We start from the raw sequence: 23,287 nt of genomic DNA on the forward strand, positions 1-23,287 counted from the left end.
CAAAGTGCAGTATTACAAATCAAAATCCTATCTTAAGCATATTTTTCAAAGAGCTGAACAAAATTCTCTCCACATTGCTGTGAACAGGGGTAAAATAATAACTTCCTTTAGAAAGTCACAAAAATCTAGAAGTTGGATATGAAACTTTTCAACTTTAGCAATTATTAGGAAGATCTCATTTTGAAGCAGTTGACGCTATAGAGAGAGATGTCTTGGGTGAGTGAAACTGGAAAGATATTTAACAAAGCCCTTCACAACCCTGCCAGACCCATAAGGATCACCAAAAGACTGAAAGTAAAAATATTCACTTGTCCGATTTCTTGTGACAATTGAAAAAACATTTACAAAAGCCTGGTTTTTAATATAGAAGAAAAATAACTTTTAGAAAGTTACAATTTCTCTACCTGCAGTGCTTCAGTTGCATCATCTCTCTAGCTTCTCCTAGTCATTAAGTAGCCTTGAATGTTAGTGAATAGGTGCGAAATGTCATCCAGGAGCAAAACAGTAGGCTGACCTGAATGGGTCGAGAGGGCTCCTCTGAACCCCACAGAATATGCAGGGTGTGTGCTGACGGCATCCTTTTTGTCACTAGTGTCGAATCCTGCTTGACAGGTCTGCTGGATTTACATACAACAGTTAAGGCACACTTAAAAGAGCAGAGAACAGGATGCCACCACAATTCTTTTGGATCCACTGTCTGGTTGCTGAAGGACTCTCGCTTTGTCCTACCAGAATTGTGTGTCTGGTTGTATGGTGGGTACAGTGGCTGCCTCAAACTTTACTTTAATGTTAGATGTGGGAAGACACTAGGATTACCATAGTCTACTCCCTACACATAGCCCCAGCCTTCTGACCCAAGTTAAGTGTAGCACAAGACATTTGCCATCTTGAAAATTGCCAACGTGGGTCGGGGTGCCCCGGGGAACTCTTACCCCATTGGTTAGGGTGTTCCTAGGAGTCATTCTCAACCACTAGCTAGTGCCAGGCATAAATGTGGCATCGCCAAGCACCTAATTCAGAACACTTCCTGGATCTGTGGAATATCGAAAGGGGTTAGGACATGTATGTGACCTGAAGGGCTGAACCTGCTCCCTTTTGTACCCAGGAGAAATAAATGGCTCCAAGGGGTATAGGGCTGGCCTCCTGTTCAAGCTTAAGGAATACAACAAGCTGCAAGATGCCTTTTCCTGGAAGTACCCAGCTGACCAACGGCAACTGGACCTGGACTGGTCCCTGCCTGACAACCTGCGAGTCTCTAAAAGCCGGCCCCCCCCCCCTCCCCCCCCCCCTTCACCAGGCTTTGGGAGGACGGGGACTTTAGACATATTCTCCTGAGGTGGATTGCGATTTAAGTGACTAAGGACCTCAATTAGAGTTTGGCGTATGGGTTACTCTGCCACAAACATGATGAATATCCCAGATTACGAGTGCATTATATCCAATGGAACTTGTAATACAGCAGGCTGGATATCTGTCAAGTTTGTGACGAAGTATCCCATCCGCTGAACTCTAAATCAGACGTTAAGTCAGAAACTAAAATCTTTGACCAAAATGAACCTGGTTGGTGTATCCGACCCGCTCTCCATCATGGTCAGCCTCAAAATGCACCTATGTCCCGATATACAGCGCCATTGCCTAAATGTGGTATTTTGTGCTTTTTGGCACCATTTCTGCTTTAAACTATAAAAATTAATGAACTAGGTTCCCCTTATTGGATTTTTGTCATTTTGTTTATTAAATGTTATTATAATTTTCTAATTCAGTTTGGTATTTTTATTGTTTTGCATTTTGACTTTATAACCATTTTGGTTTTGCATAAATACTTAAAACATTACCCTACGGTAAGCCTGTCTGCTCTGTGCCATAGGTATCAAAGGGTTCAGGTTAGTTTTGTGATTTTGAAGATTCACTCTGACAATGGTTGTGATTATTCCTTCAGGTAGGTAGTCACCCGAGCCAAAGATTAATCCAACTTCTTACTGTACAGATGCATAAACACTTATCTGACAACCAGCTACCAATTAGCTTGTCCCTGCTTTAGATAAACCAGGCTGGTCTGGGGTCATGCTAATTGGAAAGCCTTTATTGACTGCCTATGGAAAAAAAAAAAAAAAAAAACACATTACATTCATATCAGTAGTGATCATGATAAAAGTGTAATTTGAAACAAGAATGCATTATTTGTGTTGAATTGTGTTGTATGCAGTATTTATAAAGCGCAACAATCACCCAACGGGTATCTCGGCGCTACAGTACATGATTCATTATCAGATGGCAAGGGGGAAAACAGAAATAGAGCAGATGGAACATCACCAGAGCTATCAGGCTCTGGGAAACAGCCATGTTTTAAGCTTTCTTCTGAACTGCAAAAGATCATGAGATTGTCTGAGTTCCAAACTAACTATTCATTGGTCAAATAAAAGCTGTAAATTTGCCAGGATATAAAATGCTTGCATTAAAATATCCGTCCAGACTAACCAAATAAAAAAAAATATGGCCACTTCAGGAAGCATCCTTAGGCTCAGAGGTACAATCAAATGGCAACACACTTGCAGAGAAAAACGAAGATCATTGCAAGCTACTAATCGAATTTTATTTCTAACGTCTTTAACCCGATTCACTACCGTTTTTGAGTACCTAAATTGAAATGCCCCGGAGCACACAAACAAATCAGTTTGCAAACAAAAAATTCCATCTCCATTCACAAAGTCAGGATTACTGGAATTTTGTGTTCATAAAATGTATTTGTAAATTCAGAAGAAGAGACAGGAATTTACGTTTGACTGAGAGGCCAATCTGCAGGTGTAAGCGAGCACCCTTATGCATGGGAGCTTAAGTATTAGATAGTAAATGCACAGTTTTGGCTTCATGGTATGACAGAAGACTCTTAGTTAAGCATTATTAACTTATGTTACATTTATTAACAGCGGTTAAATGTCCACAGCACAATAATGGTACCCGCGTCAGGGCGCACAATGAAAAATGACAACAGTTACTAAAGCCTCACAACACGTTGTCAATAAAGCCATTAACTAACATTATTACCATCAAACTCATATGCCGTAGGCAGACATACTTCCCCCATCTGCTTATGTATACGTGTATGTCGCTTCTTCACACTGTGAACTTACAATACAGGAAAACAACAGTAGTTAATGACCACATACTAAGCCTCCTAGTTTTGCTGGGCTAATACTAGCACATCACAGCATGTATTAATAACAATTACTATGTTAAGGCAAATTATAGAAGCTAGTACCTCTCTGTTCTGACTTCCACGACATATGCCTATCTACGCAAATGTATGTTCAGCATCAACAATAGCAAAAAATAAGTTAAGTACTCAAAGTTACTGCATCATTGTTAATAGTAATATTCATACCAGTAGTTGTAGGTGCTGTTACCTACACCCATCCTGTATTTCAAAGGCTGCCAAAGGGAAGCCTTGTCTGGGCAGGCAGCACCCACAGACAGCCTCGGTTCCCTGAGGAAGGCTGCGTCAGAATAAAAGTCAATGCCTGGTAAACAAATTAACAAGGTGGCCGTTTTCTATGAGGACACTCAGAATAACTTGGTGAAAAATAGGACCTTTATCAAAAATGACTAGGCCCGGGTGAAATTTGCAGTACATTGACAATTTTACGTAATAGCTGGAATTTCGTGTCACGATTTCTATGTGAAATTACGCTATTACACCATGTGGTGTAATTATATGTGGCACAAGAACAATGCAAACGACCAAAATGCTCGCGGATTCTGCTCCCAGCACTTGGGTTTATTGTGCAACATTTTTAAGCAAACAATGTGTCCTTGTCTCCAAAATGGATACAAGGACGCATTTCATGCTTAAATACAGAGTTAAATGCCAGTTTTCCATTCCGCATAATTTTTCCGACATGTGCCACAATTATGCAAAAGCAAATTTCGCACACCCCTAAAAAGTAACTGGCTACAATTCCAAGAGCACAAAACTGGCAAAGGCATGATTAACACTGCAGTAGTTCAAGGCAGACACTTGCATTAACTACAACCAGGGGTGCAGCATGGAAAAGGGGGCAGCTTTAAACATATCGTTTTGCAATTTTAAATGAAAGCATTTACATATTGCTAGCTTAAACTAAAGCATTTACAGTCTGTGTCCTGCATGAAAACTGAAGTTGCTTGTCTTAATTATGTGGCACCTGTTACAGACACTCCTAAAATATACTGGACTTAGCCCTTTTTTTCTCTCAATAGAAACTTTCCTGGCACAGCAACGATAAAACAAGTGAAAGCTCACAAGACAAGCCAGGGAGTGCGCGCTGTAAGGAATGCAGCTGCCAGAACAGATGGTACCCTGAGCGCTCCCGAGACCCCTAGGCCATGGGAGGGGACATTTAAAGATAAGGCGGGACATACCCGAGACTTTGGCCATTTGCGTGCTTTCTTTTGTGGAAGCCTTACGCAAATGGCCAATCAACTGCGTTGCACTAAAAAAAAAAAAACAAGAGGAAAGCTGTGGGAGTTGGAAGTCCTTTTGGAAGCCCTTACAAAAGCCTCACAGAGCAGCACATGCACGCTGGCTCAGCCAAGACCTAAACAAGCGTGTTCCAAGAAGTGTATCCAATAATCTTCTGCAAGAGGAAAATACATATGACAAAGAATCTTGCGGTTCAGTAGGCCTATGTACAAAACATTTATAAATATAGCCTTACAGGACAAAGAATAAATATTTTGTTGCCTTCTCATATTGGTTAACGGTTTATAAAGCATCATTATCCTCGGCTATAAGCAATAAACACTTAGCAACAACGTCTTGTTAGGCTTCTTGTTAGAACTGGGGGTCTCTAGTTGGCAGAGGTAGGTACCTTTGACCAAATAGGGACCCTTGCTTATAAGTCAGGGAAAGGGGATTACACTACTGGATAACCCCTGCTCACCCCCTTGGTAGCTTGGCACGAGCAGACAGGCTTTTCTCAGAGGCAGTGTGTTAAGCATTTGTGAACACATACAGTAATACAGTGAAAACACTACAGATGGACACCACACAGGTTTTATAAAAATAAGTATTCTTTATATAGACTTAACACAAGACCACAAACAACAAAAATCCATAATACTGTACTCAAAATTGACTTAAAGATGGTAGAATTAACTCAGTTCACGTTGATGGTAAATGCGACACAGTTCTCACAAAAGTACCTGGATGCGGAATGCAAAATAAACAAAAGGCTCGCAGCGTTGGAAGATGCGTCGGTTCCTTGCTTCGGGGGAGACGATGCGTCGCTCCTCAATGCTTGGGCAGAGTAGGGGATGCGTCTTGATCCTTACCGGAGAGAAGGCGATGCGTAGATTCTCGTGCTGCAGCCCAGTTGCGATGCGGCAAGATGGTGATTCAACGCCATGCGACAATCTTGTGCAATGCGATAAGGTGGGGCCTTGATGCGACGAGGTTGAGACGATGAGGCACGCCCTGGCAGCCTTGCGGCGACTCTGTACTTTGGAGCCACGGCAGGCCCTGCGACACGCTTCTTCGATGATGCAACGGCGACCATCACGGTTGCAACGCGCTTTTCCGGTGATGCCACAGCAGACAGCTGCGAGGAAGGCACGCTTCTTGGAGATGCGGCAGCGGCACGCTTCTACGGCGATGCGATGACTACAGCTACAGAGGCGACACGCTTCTTCTTGTTGCGTCACGCTTCCAGCTCCCAGTGACACGCAGGCTTCTGCAGATATAATTCCCAGCAAGGAAATTCAGGGAGGAGCTGGTGGTGAAGTATTTTGTCCCTGAGACTTCAGCAGGAGGCAAGCACACGTTCAAGCCCTTGGAGAAATATTCTGCAAGATGATGAAGTACACACAAGAGTTCCTTCTTCTCTCCTTGGCACTGAAGACACCACTGTAGGCCAATCCAGCAACACAGCACACTGGCAGGGGGACAGTCCACTCCTACAGCTTCCTTTGGTTCTTCTCCTTGGCAGAGGTTTCTTCTTGTTCCAGAAGTGATCTAAAGTCTTGGGGTCTGGGTCCCCATATTTATACTACTTTTCTCTTTGTTCTCTGAAGGCAGAGAGGCCTTTGCCTAGTCCACACCAGTTCTGGTCAGTCCCGGAGCACTTTACCTGACTCCTTTCCTTTCAGAGTGCAGGGCAGAGACATCAGACACCACAGGAGGTGGAGGCAGCATTGTGGAGGGAAGGCACAGCCCTATTCAGGTCCCAGGTGCAACTCCTCCCACCCAGCTACATGCAGATCTTCCTATTCAGCCCTGTGCTGACTCACCCTCTCCCCTGGAATCCCCCAGCCCGTCACTCACAGAACCAGACACACAATACACAACCTAGCAGAGGCAGGCTTGGAAAGTTAAGCAAGAAAATACCTACTTTCTAAAAGTGCTATTTTCAAACACAGAATGTTAAAACCAACTTTACTAAAAGATATATTTTATAATTCTGAGTTCAGGCATACTAAACTCGAATTTCTACCATGTTCCCCGAGTCAGTTAGGATTATAAGATGTAATAATCAAACTGCCCATTCTGGCCTATGGGGAACAGGGAGCCTTGCAATAGTGAAAAACGAAAATGGCTGTAAGTCACTATTAGGGCATGCCACACACACCAGTGAATGTCCTACCTTATACTTACAATGCACCCTGCCCTTGGGCCTACCATAGGGGAGTCTGATATGAAGATAAGGGAAGGTTTAGGGACTGGCAAGTGGGTGCACTTGGTCAGTCAGCATGGCAGTACCAGACTGCACATTGGCTCTGCAATGGCAGACCTGAGACACACTTTACAAACTGCTTCTGTGAGTGGCACAACCAGCGCTGCAAGCCCACCAGTAGCATTTGATTTACAAGCCCTGGGCACACATGATGCACTATACTAGGGTCTGACAAGTAAATCAAATAACCCAATCATGGAGTCACTAACGAATACATCAATTTAACATAGGGAGCTCTTGCAGTGTGGCACTGAATAGCAGTGGCACAGTGCCCAAAGCATTTAAACCAGCAAAACATATCAAAATCAGAGGAGGCAATCAGAAAAAATGGAAGGGAGACTCGCGCCAATGGTACCAGGTCTAACACTTCTCACGCAAGTTTTCCAATTGAAAGGACAGTATCTTAGGTTCTGGATAACAAATAGTAACTTCAGCATTCACTACGTTTCTTAACCCTCACCTCACAAGGAGGACATCCAGTAAGTTACCATGCAGTCCTGAGAGTGAAAGGCAGGTGTGTTATTTGGTTCAGAAGGCGGAGGACAGAAACAGTAGGCGCCCAGGGCCCTGCTTCAATGTGTATGTATGCGTTTTTAAATTATTCCATAATCAGTCCAAGCCCACTTAGATCACTGCTCTTGAGCCATACAGAAGATTCATATAACTTGCCCTTTCAATGAGCAATGCCATTTTACGCTAGGACAAAAACTGCCAAAAATAAACTGACCCTGCTATAGAATCAGCCGGAAATATATCTAGCAATCGGAGGACGTGTGCTCCATCCTCCAAACCCCCTAAGGCACTCTACTCCTCTAGCTTCAACACCATCACAGTTCATCACTAATTACAGCCCATTTATTTTGTACAACAGACTATCTCGCCTACTGTTTAACAACCAAGCCTCTCACTCAAGGGACCACCAGCAACCTCGGGCATTATGTGTCCAAGCCCATCACTCTCATGGCATTGTCGCCAGTACCCAAGCACTGCACCCTAAAATCCTATTACACAAAACCGATCACCCATTGCAGCCACTGACTGCCAGATGGTTTGCTTTCCCTTACAGCATAATTCTGAATCTCTGTCTGAAAGGTCTGGCTGCAAACATCGGCAGCGGTGTGGAGTTAGGAGGGGGCACAGGATCTAATAGATCCCTTGAAAGCACCCACCTAAAATAGTCAAGAAAGAGTTGCACCCTCCTCTGGGAAAGTAAATATTTGATTCTGGCCATGCCAAAAAGAACAAAGAGGGAGGGATCCAAGATGCACCCCACAAAAGCACACACTATTATTTATTATTATACTATTTGTAATCTATACAGCCTACCTTACAATGCTACAAAACGAGGGTGACAGACACTATGTAAAATATGTAGCACTGCTTAAAATGACGGAAATCTGCCAGCATCTGTATTTGAAAAAGTTAATTAAAAAATGGCGGCAAGAAATACAGACTGCAACTCATTTCTTATTTTACAACACACCTCAGTATTTGTAAATGGCAATAAAGCAAACAGACAGACTCACCTTTTTTATAGAACTAGAATCTAAAGCAAAGTACTTTACATTGCAGGCTGTGCGTGCCACAATCAAATGTATTTTGGGAGTTGTAATATTGCCTCACTTCAGTTGAAAGAAAGGACTGAGGTGCCACACTTCTATGAATAGTTCATCTTCTCTTAGTTGTCTGCTAAACATGCATTTGCTTTTTAAAATTGAATGGTTTAATGCCCATCGTCACGATGTTTTCAGTAACAGTTTACAACTCACTGTCTTCTGTGTTGTTCTGGATAACCTTGAACAATGACTAGGGCTACCATCGGTTTATGTTGTATCTTATGTGCAAATATGGGTGACAAGTTACTTGTGCGAAATGGTTATTTAAATGGTGCATTGGTTGTAACTGACAAACTAATGATGATGCACTGGAAATGACCTAGAGCCCGATATAGACCTTCGCAGAGGGGAATACTCCATCATAAACTTGACATATCTCGTCCGCCGTATTACGATCCCATAATATCCTATGGATATCGTAGTATGGCAGACGAGATATTGGTCACATTTGTGAAGGAGTATTCCATCTGCCGAGATGTAAATAAGGGTCTTTATAAGTGTTATTAATAATGCGATATAGTTATGCCACATTTTCTTGTTAGACTCCACTTTATTAGAATGAATGAAGTTTAGGATGTTCAACTCATCTTGCTCCTGTTCATTCCTCCTCCCAATGTAGACATGCTGCAAGTTAGTTTCTGCAGTGCACTATGAGGTATAGACTGATTTCCACTAGAAAGCGTGTATTGTGAATGAAACTTTTCACGTATACCCAGTGCTCATTTTGAAGGACTTCTGCAGGACATTCTGTTGAAGGCTTGCAGAAGAACAATAATTTTATGAGCTTTTGTTTGAGAAATGTTTCATATTGTGGTGTACATCTCCAGAGTGCAGTTACTCAGGACGCAAACAGAAGATTTTCTTTTACATTAAGAAATGGGCTAGTGCTAAGAGTTTTAGTTAGAACGAAGTGGCTTTGGATTTGCCAAGGTCATTTAAACATGAACATATCATGATGAGTCTGAAGTTTTGCGAATAGTTTATACATAAAATATGTATTAAAAAAAAAAAACTAGTTTTGAAGGTTTGAATAATCCTTAAAATTAATTTCCGATATAAAACTCAAGTTTTTGAGTGCTCCAGTTATTTGAATTTTACTCTGCTAATTAATGGGTTTAATGTTAGGGAGTCTCTTTCCAATAGACCAATGAGAACAACAGAGCCGGATTACATTAGGTAAAAACCGGGGTGCATAAAACATTGGGGCTCAGTGAAATATTGAGGTTCAGCTCCACACATATACCTCCATATTACAAAGGAGCGTGTTTCCAGTTGCAGGCTATCATTTACCATATTAGGGCATTAAGTTATTTGTACTTTTGGTTTAATTCACTCGAACCCATTGGACTGTAACAGACTAACGTTTCCTTTCCTTTTAAAGATCATTACGAGGGGTTCTTGCGGCCGGAACTAAATGCAGTAACACTAGCAGTGCAACAAGTATAATTCACCAGAAGTCTTTAAATTGCTTATGTCCATCTAAAGTAGCTGAGTGCAAATAAAACGATTAATGTTTTAGGTTGAGCTTGGTTCTGAAATTACACCCAATTTTTCAGGGTATTTGTGGGTAATTCGGGCAGTAGTAGCGATACACGTGATAAGGGAGGACTGTTGTCAGAGCAGTATCTAGGCTTTGAGCTGTTTCAAATCAATCAATCAGTCAATTTGTAAAGTGCACTATTTACCCGTGAGGGTCTCAAGGCGCTGAAGGGAGGAGGGAACCGCTACTGCTCGAAGAGCCAGGTCTTGAGATGTCTTCTGAAGGTGAGCAGGTCCTGGGTCTGCCGTAGGTGGGTGGGGAGGGTGTTCCAGGTCTTGGCGGCGAGGTAGGAGAATACTCTGCCGCCGGTGGTCTTTCATTGGATGCGGGAGACAGCAGAGGGCGAGGTTTGCTGAGCGGAGCTGGCGGGTGGGGGTGTAGAAGTTGAGTCGGTCGTTCAGGTAGGCTGGTCCGGTGTTGTGGAGTGCTTTGTGTGCGTGGGTGAGAAGTTTGAAGGTGATCCTCTTGTCAACGGGGAGCCAGTGCAGGTCTTTCAGGTGGGGGGTGATGTGGCTGTGTCAGGGTACGTTGAGGATCAGACGTGCGGAGGTGTTTTGGATCCGTTGTAGTCGATACAGGTGTTTGGCTGGGATTCCTGCGTAGAGTGCGTTGCCGTAATCCAGCCTGCTGCTGACGAGGGCCTGTGCAACAGTTTTCCTTGTTTCGGACGGGATCCACTTGTAGATTCCGCGGAGCATGCGGAGGGTGTTGTAGCAGGAGGAGAAGACAGCGTTGATCTGCTTCGACATGGAGGGAGGAGTCTAGGAGAAATCTGAGGTTGCGTGCGTGGTCGGTAGGTGTGGGTGCTGTTCCCAGCGATGCTGGCCACCACGAGTCGTCCCAGGCCGAGGGGGTGGATCCGAGGATGAGGACCTCCGTCTTGTCCGAGTTCAGTTTCAGACGGCTGCTCTGCATCCAGTCGGTAACGGCCTTCATTCCCTCGTGGAGGTTTGTTTTGGCGGTGCGGGGGTCCTTGGTGAGGGAGAGGATGAGCTGGGTGTCATCGGCGTAGGAGATGATGTTGAGGTTGTGCTGACGGGCTACTTGTGCGAGGGGGGCCATGTAGATGTTGAACAGCGTCGGGCTAAGTGATGATCCCTGGGGAACGCCACAGTTGATGTCGGTGGCTTCGAATAGGAAGGGTGGGAGTCGGACTCTCTGGGTTCTGCCGGAGAGGAAGGATGTTGTCCAGCTGAGGGCTTTCTCATGGATCTCTGCTTCTTGGAGGCGTATTTTTAGGGTGCGATGGCAGACTTCAAGGTCTCTGGATGTTGCATCAGGCACAATGCGAGAACAGTGGCAATAAAATAGTAGTGGGTTAAACACATGCAACGAACTGAGAAACTACTGTTAACAAGCTCCAGACCAAATGAGTTAACTCAGTTGGATGCCTCAGCAGCAATCTGTGTGTATGCTCAATATCACAGATTCCACTCTAATGCCAGTAAGTTAGCTTTATTGCGCACCCCACAAGTTGTGAAATATGTTTTTTTTACACTTCCTAAAGCACTAGAGCTTGCTTGGTGCCCTTCAGAAACATCAATTCTGGTGTATGCTCAATATCACAGATTCCACTCTAATGCCAGTAAGTTAGCTTTATTGCGCACCCCACAAGTTGTGAAATATGTTTTTTTTACATTTCCTAAAGCACTAGAGCTTGCTTGGTGCCCTTCAGAAACGTCAATTCTGGTGACACCATTCTGAGATGTCACTTCCGGAGTTGTAACAAAGATGAAAAGCATGTGCTTATCAATAACCCTCGCGAGACTTGGAAGTGTTGGCTCCTCTGAACAGTCAAACCCCCCCAAAGGCTTATGAGAGGTGAACCCCAAGACCCTACAGAGAAGAGAGCCTCCAGACACAAGATCGTTCTGCCCCTCGCGCCTACACCATCACGTAATGCCACCAATCGCTCGAGACAGTTCCCCATCCCAACTCTTTGTACCCTTAGATATTACCTGTCATATTCGGAGCGGGTTAGAAACATTGTAGGCTCTTGGATGACTTTGTTCCGTGTTGCAGCTGGATTTGCTATATCACCAGTGAATCTCTAGTAAACCTCTCAGCCCGCAAAGGCTTGCCGGTTTAAGACACAACGCGCGTGCGCAAACCACAAGACACGCGGTGCGCCTGTGCAGCGGCCCACCGTCGCTACAAACCATTGGTCCTGCCAGCAACCGTAGTGGAAACTAAGGAAGGGCAAGAATGACGAGGCAAACTGCCGCGGAGCTGCTAGGAATAACGCGAGCACTGTCGCCATATTAGAAAGAACAAATTTACTTGATAAGAGCAAAATTAGTGGAACAGAGCAAGCAAAGGAGAAATAACAAGGTTATAGTGATGGATACGTTTAAAAAAAAACCTTATGAAGAAGAGATGGCTGTCATGCTCGTGGTCATATGAAATTCAAATACTTCAAAAATTGCGCCGCGTCAGGGGCAGTAAGCGCCACATAAATGAAATTGTAATATTCATAGTGATTAAATAGAAATTGTTTTCACAATTCAAAACAAACATAGAGGAGTGGGGCTTCACCGTACAACCCGAATGATTCTTGTATGAAAATTTATTTTCCAAGATGGCTCAACGTTCGGGATGAAAGCTGTGCCATTGGCGATGACAAAGCGCTGGGCATCATGGGGATTATAATTTGTTTTATCTCACAGCAAACGAAACAAGCATTTACAATACAATAGATCTCGTATTTTCTAAACTTTGACCTATTGGCATTGTAAATGACAATGCCTTTTACTTATGTGCACTTTGTACTTCTAGTCGTTGCTTGCAGATTTTCAAAACACATAAATAAAAGCCACTGCCACTTACAATGCTATTTAGCTCAAAATCTCGCAAATGCGAGACCTATTGCATTGCAAATGCTTGCTTAACCCCTTCGCTGCGGCGGAAATTCCGCCGCAGCGCTGGGAGGTGCGGGGGGGGGGGCAGCGCGGTGGCGCAGTGCTCATTACGGAGCCACTCCGTCATGAGCCACGGTTGGGCTGTGCTCATGACGGAGTGGTTCCGTCATGACTCCGCCCACGGCGCTAATCGCCCGCACAGGCGGGAAATTAGCGCCGCGTGGGCGGCGGGGCCGCCAACGGCCGCAGCATGACGGAACCACTCCGTCATGAGCACACGGCAACCGTGGCTCATGACGGCGTGGTTCCGTCATGAGCACGGAACGAGTTAAAATCCTGGCGTGCAAGTTTGTGGTGGCTAAGTGCAAACAACTTCAATAATATTGGCTCGATAGTTTAGAAAAATTATGAAAATATGAATAAAGTCTTACTAGCAAACCCCCTTTCAAACATACCGAATGCCATTAATTTGTTTCACAGCACCGAAAACAAATATATCATTTGAAAACAATAAAATTAATGTCAGCTAAAACCAAGACAGATGGAAACCAGTGTGCAAGTTCTGTGCAAATAGCACCATGGAGAGAGGTGCATTTAGGCCACAACACAGACCTCGTTTTCATATGAGCATAAGATTAGTATTTTATGCTTTGATACAGTACAGATCGGTAATTAACAGTGCCTGTTGTTTCAGGGAGGTTCCCAACCTCTCTGTAGGGGGAGGGGGAGGGCGGAAGAGCTGCATCCCCAGCTCTGATTCTGGGCGCAGCTGCTCACTTGCCCACTCGGAGCTCTGCCCATCTGGTCTGGCTGGTTTGTGCAGGGCCGCGCTGGCCCAGTGGATGTGCCCAGCATCCCCTCCGTAATGGAGGCCGAGCCCTCTGCTCCCCTACCACCTAGTCAGACAGACACACATGCAACACTTCCACGGAGCACACATTATACAATACAGCCGTCTACACACACACATTACATACAACACTGCCGTCTAGACACCAGACAACAGCGACAAACACCCACCACAAACACACCAACTACAAAGTGTACAGATGCCTCTGCAGCTCGTTACTCAGGGCCTCACACTGCAGACAGTAACATGTATTATGTATAACATTCACACTACACCCAAGGGCAGCTCAATGTGAACACAAGATGACGTACACAGAACAGAGGCTCTGGAGCATACGGACACAGGCATATGCGCATTATACAGGTACACACATGTACTATGACAACACAAACAGATTAGGTGGCCACAAAGAAAGGCAATACGCACAAAGCAGAGGTACACAGACTAGAAATTCATCAGCTTACACCACAGAGATGTGCATGTGCACATATACATGCACTATCTACATGCGTTCCTAACAAAGATGTGAACACTACAAACAGAGCATTGGTGCGCAGACAAGGACACATAAACAATGTCCAACATTACACAACAGGTGATCAGAGGCGCTCTCAAAACTAAAAACGCAAGCGTGTGCATCAGTGGCGTAGCGAAACCTGCATAGTACACAGAGGCATAGAGGGCCGCCCATCCCGCTCCGGACTCAGTCAGGAACTGTGTCAGTCCAGAGCCTCTCTGACTCCCCGACACAGAGCCGGAGGGGGCCCCCTGGAGCTCGGCCTCCCTCTGCACTGCAGGGACAGCAGGGAGCTATTGTTTTGCTACTGAGACGCATCCTCAGCACACAACGCATAAAACAAGCGCACCAGAATGAATAGAAGTTTAAAAGTTGTTCGCGACCATATGTAACCAGAGAACTTGTGATTTAGTTCACTCGGTTTAAGAGAGGGCCGACACCTTTTCCCAATGCACCAGCGTGGCCGAGGTGGACCGCGCTAACAATAAAATACAGACTGCTTTACTGAGGAGAAACGCTCCCTTTCGGCCCGCATGGCAAAATAAATAAACAAGCTAAACAAGCGCGGCTTAGGCGGACTGCGTGCGAGTTTAAAATTAAGACAATGTCTGACTTGCAGGCGTTTGTGCAGGGGGAGGGGTTTGGAACAAAGCCTGACGAGCAGCGCGGGAAAGAAACTGGTGGTCAGGAGAGAGGGACGGAAACTGGTGGTCGGGAGAGAACACGGGACTGACTGAAAAACACATAGTGCCTACTGACTAATGAAGCCACTGTGTAACGCCGCAAGTGAAAGATCCAGTCCGGATGGGCCATCCAAGAAGGAGACTGGGCGGTAACGAAAAAGCCTCATTCTCAATCATGACCCAGTGTTTAGCATAAACGGTGGCGCCAGCCAATCAAAAAGATGGGCGTAGCTTCAAGTCCACTACAGAAATCTTAATGATTAAAATAAGCCTCGCAGAGCGAGGAGCACATGCGCGCTCCAACACTAGGTCTGCGAGACCTAAAAAGGCGCAAGGAGGACAGCTGTATGTACGCCAGTCAGTTGAATCAATGTATATTGAATTTAGTTCAGCCGATCTCAGGTGTTCAACTTGAAGTAACACTATCATACATGGCAACTTTATCTAGCAAGAAAGCCAGAAAGTTTGAAAAAAGCAAGAGTATATTTCCCCCTTTGACTTCTATTGAAGTAGAGGTTGATTCAGGGGGAGACAGCTAAATAAAAAAGAGCAATTTTTGGCTTAAAAAATTGGGAGTTTCCCGCCTGAATCCGCTGTTTAGGGTTACCACCTTTTCCAAATAAAAATACTGGTATTTGTTCACTTTTTAAGATTCTGTAAAGGCCCAGACATAATTCTTAAGTAGAACCTTATATACATTTAAAAAAGTTTTCTTATATACGTTTAGAGTATGTAGTGATACACTGAGAAAATACCAGCTTTAGGTGATTTTTGTACTAGCAGCATTCATATTGGTAAACCGGACTCCCAATTACTGAAGCCAAATATGGCTTTATTTTGTCTGTCTCCTGCCTGGAATTGCCTGCCCTCCAATAGAAGTCAAGGTGGGAAATACATTCTCCCAAATATATTTTTTAGGATCTCCCTCTTTCCTCTTCTAAAATGTTGACATGCAAGCAGCAGGCACATTAAAATACTGGCCATGCTGGTATAAAACTGGCCAAGTGGCAAACCTAGTGTAGCATCTTCCATAGCCTGGATGCCCGCCAAAGACTAGGCCACACACGGAGCTTAGTATTACACGTTTTTATTAGTCTGCTTGTAACTGTGAACTCAACGTTCTAAATCAGCCTTCATTGCATTCCGCTCTAACATTTACGTCACAGCTCTGCGGAGTCCATCAGGAGCCAAAAGGGTTTCCTCATTGCTAACTCGAAAGACACTACACCTAGAACTATTGCAAATGTAGTCAGTGGCCCAAGTAGTGAAATAATCAGTACCCTTATTATGCCTGCATAATTGAATCACTGCCAAACAGGAGAGGACTTGCCTTAACACCAGCAGGAGTTATCCTATTTAAACAAAATGACATCAGTGGGCACCAGAACTGACAACTTAAAAAATATATAATTATAGTGTGAGGAGAGGGCATGGCCTTGGGGGAGAGGGGATGGGCCCATCTGCCAACCCATTCTGTTTAGTGGTTTTCAGCAGTCTCCCCTCCTGCCTTGTGATATCGTCTCCTCACTGGGTGACCGTGTGAAGGGAGCTGATATTGTGTGACAGACGGTGGCACCTTATGAGTTGGCAGGTTGTGTGCATAATCTTCAGCGCTCCCCAGGCAATAACATTTGCTTTGAAAGGTGCCTGCCTGATCACATCCTGCCTAGTAAAACATGTAGTGTGTCTTCTACAAGGCCACTAGAGCTTGCTTTACTTAGGTGACAATGCCTGTGGTTTTCGAAATTTGGAAAGTAACTTGACATGTCTAGTGCTCAGCAGTAGCTAATAGTTTTTCTGTTGTTCCAGCAACAGCCAATGAATTTCTTGTTTATCCCTTTCATCTTGAGAATAAATCAGAATGTATTATGAATTAATGTTTAACTGGCAGGGGACAATTTATTATGTGTGCCTCCTCTTGCCAGATCTGACTTTCAGTCCACACAGCATTGTATCCTTGTAGTTTCCATGTAGGAATTTGATTTTAAATACCCAAAGCTCAAAGTGATGCTATCTAAAAGCATGTGTAATCAGGATTGGGTGAAGTTGTCAGATATAACGCATGTTTAAGATCTTTGATCACACATAACTTTGAAGCTATGATAATTGAAGTGCCTCTTGTGATGTTGCCTGAGTGACTCATCAGTATCAAAGTCCTATATACACTGTATAGTTGGACCTCTTTCTCAGCTAAACTAAGTTTACCAGATTTTCTCTCTGGTGATGTTGGTGCAGATCGGAGCTTCCGAATCTCCTCTACTTCCACGGACGGAGTGATCTCACAGTCACACACGCACACACACATCACACGTTGGTGGGGCCCATTACACCAACATTCATACTACCACTCTATCCATGCCCTGTATAAGGAGAAACACTTTCGATACCTAACCAATCTGCATGTACCCTGAGGTCAATGGCATCTACTAGTTGCTATAGATCTGGCGAAAACATTTCAAATAATATGCAAATAAATTCAATAAACATGACAATAAATAACCACCCGACACAGTGATTCAAACAGAATAATCGTTTATCTAAAATCGTATGAAAAGCCAATTAAATGCAAATTCATTTCTCTCATATTTACCTATTCTGGCTAAAAGTCAGATCCTAAGTCAGAACCGGTCCTCAGTAATTCAATCAGAGTTTCTAGCCGTCATGTAGAGTCACTGTCCTCTCCGTCAGCGTCGGGACCTCGGATCATCAGTTCGGGTAGAAGTGGCGCTAGACCTCTCTAGTCTACTAATATTTATACTAAAATTACATTCTGAAATGTTACAATCATTGTTCAAAATGGATGAAATGGCGGAAATAAAGTAATCTTTGGTACATTTGTGATACTGTGCGAGATTTTCTCACACTTAGATCGTTCCAAATAATGAATTGAAAAATAAGGGGTCCATAACTAATTCGTTACTTCTACGGATGTCTCTTTTGGATAATTTGTATCCCAGTCGTGAGATCATTTCAAGCTCATAAGTTCAGTATTCGGTTTTGCAACAAATATCATGTTCAGGGGCTCTTGGCATCCGTCCTGGGTTTGTCATCATGATCATGGTTTTTCAGTTTGTTGAGAGGGCAAGGTCACAGGCAACGCGAAGCCTCCTTGCAAAATTTTCCATCAACTCGAATGCAGGCTGCGGGTGGTAGCCATCTTTTGGTAGGCCACATTAGTCAACTTTAAGTGAAATAAAACATAAAACAGACTTACTGCACGGAAATGATTATACAGTGTTATTCCCCTGCTAATACCCTTATGTGTATGTATTTATCTAGCCATTTACGACATCAAAAGCCATTAATGTATATTAATTATAAGCGCAAAACACAATAACATCACATAAGCAACATCTATTTCGTCAATTTGCTCACCAACTTAGTTCACTTATTATTTTAGCCATGCAATAGCGTTCCCACGTGTAATTCTTCTGTTAATAAGATTGATTAAACCAGACTCGACAAACTTTTAGTAGTTACTAATTAATCAGTAGTACTTTTAATTATAACATGCGAAAATGAAACAGGTATTCAGTTTTAAAGTAAAAACCCTGCTCCATCAATCCCCCCTTTGGTGATATCTTATCACCACAAAAATCAAAAACCCAAAAATCAATTTAATTCCCCTTTTTGAAGAATTCAAAATATCTTCTTGTTCATTCTTTTCAAACTCCTGTTTCCATCTCATCTTCTTTCTTAGTTTCTATATACATGCTTTCTCTTAGCTCTTCTAATTCTATTTCTTGTGGATCTCTTTCTGGTTTCTTTTGTCTCCTTGTAACATTTTCTTTTGTAATTTTCTTTTTATTTCTTCTATATCTACAACACATACACCCTAATCTAAGAATCAATAATGCAACAATTACACAGGTTAATGTAAATAATATCTTACCAAAAATGGTACTACCTATTTTAGCTATAAAATTCTTAATAGCAATCCTCTTATTAGCCATTCTAGTCCAGATACTTTCAGCTTCCAGTGGTACTAATTCTTCATGCAAATCAGTAATATTTTTGATATAAACTTTTAGATCTTTGCTTTCATCAGGAATGTAAGTGCAACAATGTTGAACTTTCAGCATTCCACAGACTCCACCCTCCTTTGCCAAAAGAATGTCAAGGGCAAGTCGATTTTGCATCGCCATAGCACGCAAAGCAACCATTTCTGTATTAACCAAAAGAAAGCCTCCAGCGGTGCTTGTTGACAAGCGATCCACCACTGTTGACAGCTTCCGAATGCCAAATGCATTCAAAGAAATTCCCACTGCTTGAATTAAAGCTCCAAAAATATCTCCTACAATTTCTGTCCATGTTTCTCTTCTATAGCGTGTTAATGGATTAGTATGTTCAGCATCATCTACTCTATCCATGTGAAAAATCTTTGGAAAGACCAGGCCAACATAACATGTGCCAAACCAATGGTCAGGCAAACGGTAATAAGCCTTGTTCCCACAAATATAATACACTCCCGGGAAAACTGGATCTTCTCCTCCTCTAAATCCCCATCCGGTTGCAATAAAGTATGTATCATGGCACTCACTAGTCCCTATGAAATAATAATCATACTGGGATCTCTTCCTAGTAATGCACAGTTTGCCTTTCTGTGGGGCATCTATAGCCATAGTTGGACTGGTTCCATTTTTCAACTCCTTTTGTTTCTCAATATCCCACATTGTTTCACTCATTTTATGCCCTTCTGCTTTCCTGTGCATGTTTAACCTTCTTCTCTCAACCATGTCTAGAAAATTCTTCTCTTCTCCCTTCAAACTGCAAGTTAAATTGTTTCTAAAAACATATTCTAAGGTTAATTCTTTAGTTTCTAAAAAAAACTCACCTAAAGTGTTAGCTTCTTTTGCAGGATTCAGTGCTTTATTCATAGGCAATTGCCCAAGAATATTATCTATATTAGACATATTATAATCTAATCTCCCTAACTGATAAAATATACTAATCAACACACTACATGAAATTCCATACGTAGCCGGAAGATGATGATAAGTCACTCCTTCCGAAACAGAGGCAGGTAATTGCATGCAAACATAGCAATCCCTTACTTCCATTGTCTTTACGAATTCATATAACAATTTAGAAAAAACATTGCTAGAAAAATCATTAATTGATCTATCCTTATGTATATGTACATTGCTCGTTCTAGTTGGTACTATCTTCTGTGAACTCTTCCCTATATTAGTTCTGTTCTCAGTATGACCTTCTAAAGTGTCTATAGTGACTCTAAAAGAAATCAGTAGAGCAAGCACGCTCCAAAGCAGCATTAATAAACCTGTACAGCAGCAGCACATTTTGCACCATCTTCTCAGAAAGGGACATCTACTTTTATTATTCTCAGTGTTAGCCATTTTGTTAATTTGACCGTGTCTTTTGACTTAGCCTCTTCTACTCCTCTACCGAACCTTTTAGGGCAGCAAGTACCCACCAGATTATTACAATCTATTAGTTCTTAATTTTACTTCTTCACTTTCTTCTTCAAGTGTCTTCCTTGGATTTTACTCAATTTGGGTTTTCATCACTTTTCACTGTTTCTTCATCATCATCAAACTGTATCAGGTCCTGAACATCCGTCTCTTCTCCAATGTCGGACAAGATAACTCTCAGGATTCCCACAGCCTCTTCTTCAGCAACCTCTTTCAGTAAAGCCTCCTCTGGACTTCCTTGACTGTCTGCCTCTTCTCCTTGTTCAGGCAGTGCCACATACGTCCATTCCGGTGACTTGTACCTCTGGTTTGGTTTCCTTATTCTTTTAGTTCTCTCAGGTATCTTTGTTTCTTCTTCTTTAGTGGGATTTTGACTTGACACTTCGTTCACTTGTTCAGCTTTCGAAGAGTTAACTCGTGTCAGTCTATATCTCAGTCTCTCTATCTTGTTTGGCCAAAGATCTCCTTTAGCATTTCTCTTTTGTCTTCCTTCTTTATTGTTTCTTTCTCCAAGCCAAGTTCTCTTTCTCAGAACTCGTCCTCCATGTATCTCATTGTCACTTTCATCAGACTCTGTTTCAGTTGCCTCTTGTTCATCAACAGCTTTCTTTTCTCCAACAACTTCCTTTTCTCCAACAGTCTCTTTTTCCACCAATTGAGATTTCCCTACTTCTGTCCCTCCTCGGGTCTCCGACACGCAATCTTCTTGCTGTCTGCTTGTCCCTTCACCTGGCTTGTTGTTGATGTTCCCTACACCTCCTCGGGGTTTTTCCGCAATCTGTCCCTCTCTGTCTTTGTCTGTCCCTTCTTCTTCAATATTTATCTCAGGTGGAACTTGTCCAATTTCCTCATTCGATTCAGGTGTCACTTCTGTTGGAATGTTATTTTCTTTTCTTTCTTTCTTTTTGTGTTGGTTACTGTTAGTTGGAATATCTCAAAAAGAGTGGGGGTCTAAGGGATGTGGTTTAAAGACTCAAACAGTTTATAATCCCCAATTCAACTCATGTATACAAAAAGAAAAACTGTGAGTCAAAGAAAGTTTTGTGACCGTAACATAACCACTCAGTATGAACTGATCTAAATATAACTGCTGTCAACAAGGTGCCACATGTGTTAATTGGTGTGTGTATGCATGAGAAAGATTCCCATCACCCACAACAAGTGGCTCGCTTTCCCAAATGATGAAGCGAGCCACTTGTTGTGGGTGATGGGAATCTTTCTCATGCATACACACACCAATTGACACATGTGGCACCTTGTTGACAGCAGTTATATTTAGATCAGTTCATACTGAGTGGTTATGTTACGGTCACAAAACTTTCTTTGACTCACAGTTTTTCTTTTTGTATACTGTTAGTTGGAACCTCAGGAACTTCTTCAGAATCTGAACTCGCCTCTGCGGTTTGCACTGTTCTTTTCAGAACCTCTTCTGGTGGGATGAAAATTTCTCTTGACTCACTTTCCCCACTTTCAGGATTCTTTTTCCTTCTTCCTGTCTCGCTGTCTGCATCATCACTGGAATCTGATTCTTCAAAGTGTTCTTTTCCAGTGCCGTCTCTTGGATTTGGAACTCTCAGTGTGTGACTTGCATGTATCCAATTTTTCACTCCAGCACACTTCACAGCAGTTGTGGTCAGAATGACTTGTCTTGGCCTTCCCCACCTTGGAACCAGGCAATTCCTTCTTCTGTGGACTTTTATCCTTACCCAGTCCCCTGGGCTCAGATCATGGGCTGGTTTCTTTTCAAGTGTGGTGGCGTCTTCTCCAACCTGGTGAAACACAGAATGAACTGCGTCAGCCAGGCCTTTACAGTAATCCAAAATCATGTCATCAGTTATAGTCATTAGCTTGTTGACTGGTACAAATGCATGTCTCATAGCACGTCCCATGATAATTTCATGTGGACTCAAACCTGTTGTTCTGTCTGGAGTAGACCTAATGGTCATCAGGACCAGAGGCAAGACATCGGGCCATTTCATTCCTGTGGCTAGACACATTTTGCCAATTCTGTTTTTGATGGTACCATTCATTTGTTCAACCACACCAGAAGCCCCTGGTCGGTAAGCACAATGTAGCTTCTGCTGTACACTCAATGCTTCACAGATTAGACCCATGATTTCATTATAAAAATGACCTCCTCTGTCTGATTCAATGGTTACTGGGAACCCGTACCTTGGGATGAACTCTCTTAACAGTAATTTGGCCACTGTTATCCCATCGTTTCTTCTTGTTGGATATGCCTCCACCCACCTGGAGAACAAACAGACCACCACCAGAACATACCTCAATCTGTTGACTGGGGGCATTTCAATGAAGTCTATCTGCATTCTTGTGAAGGGTCCTCCCTCTCTGCCTATTGTTCCTAGGCTCACCACTGTTTTCTTTCCAGGATTGAATTGCTGACATATCAGACATCTCTGACAGAGACTTTCTGCTATCAACCTGAACTTTGGACTATACCAGGTTTGCTTAAAGGCCCTTATCATAGCATCCCTTCCCAGATGTCCTTGGCCATGATACATCCTTGCCATTGTTGACAGCATGCTATTTGGCATGACTGGTCTTCCATCCCTATAGACCCACACATGATCTTTTTCCCTTGGTGCACAACCTGCTTTCACCCAATCTTTCATTTCCTCATCTCCTGCCTCATCCTGCAGCTGTTTCACTTCCTCCCATGTTCCCACCTCATTAGTAAACATTAAGGAACAAGAAGACATTTCTCTTTCTTTACTCCGATTAATGGAATGATTGTTTCTTGCACAGTATTGTGCTATGTCATTAGCAAATTTGTTCCCAACGGTGACAAAATCATCACCTTGACCATGAGCAGCACATTTTACAACTGCTAGTTCTTTAGGCAGCTGTATCGCCTCTAGCAGCTTTCCATCCACTTCAGCATTCTTTATGGGAGTTCCACTTGAGGTCAGGAAACCTCTTTGTAGCTATAGCTGGCCAAAATCATGGACAACTTCGAAGCCATATTGGCTGTCAGTCATCACAGTCACTCTCACACTCCTCCCAATCTTGCAGGCTTTTGTTAGTACCACCAATTCTGCCACCTGAGCGGATTTAACTCCTTTC

The 23,287-nt window shown here is 43.1% G+C and overlaps 1 protein-coding gene across 4 annotated transcripts in view; it reads right to left on the reverse strand.

Moving 5' to 3' along the window:
• PSMA5 (proteasome 20S subunit alpha 5) overlaps positions 1-23,287 on the reverse strand; it is a 189,817-nt gene that overhangs the window by 71,417 nt on the left and 95,113 nt on the right. The window contains exon 1 of one of the 4 annotated variants that reach the window (XM_085652963.1): positions 11,822-12,047. The exons of 2 other annotated variants lie outside the window; for them this stretch is intronic. In XM_085652963.1, coding sequence (XP_085509089.1) covers positions 11,822-11,850 — 29 coding nt within the window. In that variant the 5' untranslated portion in view covers positions 11,851-12,047. Of the gene's footprint in view, positions 1-11,821; positions 12,048-23,287 lie in introns of those variants that run through there. One more of the 4 variants, XM_085652956.1, reaches the window with a different exon arrangement.

This window comes from Triturus cristatus, chromosome 1_1 (assembly GCF_964204655.1).
Source record: "Triturus cristatus chromosome 1_1, aTriCri1.1, whole genome shotgun sequence".
Lineage (NCBI taxonomy): Eukaryota > Metazoa > Chordata > Amphibia > Caudata > Salamandridae > Triturus > Triturus cristatus.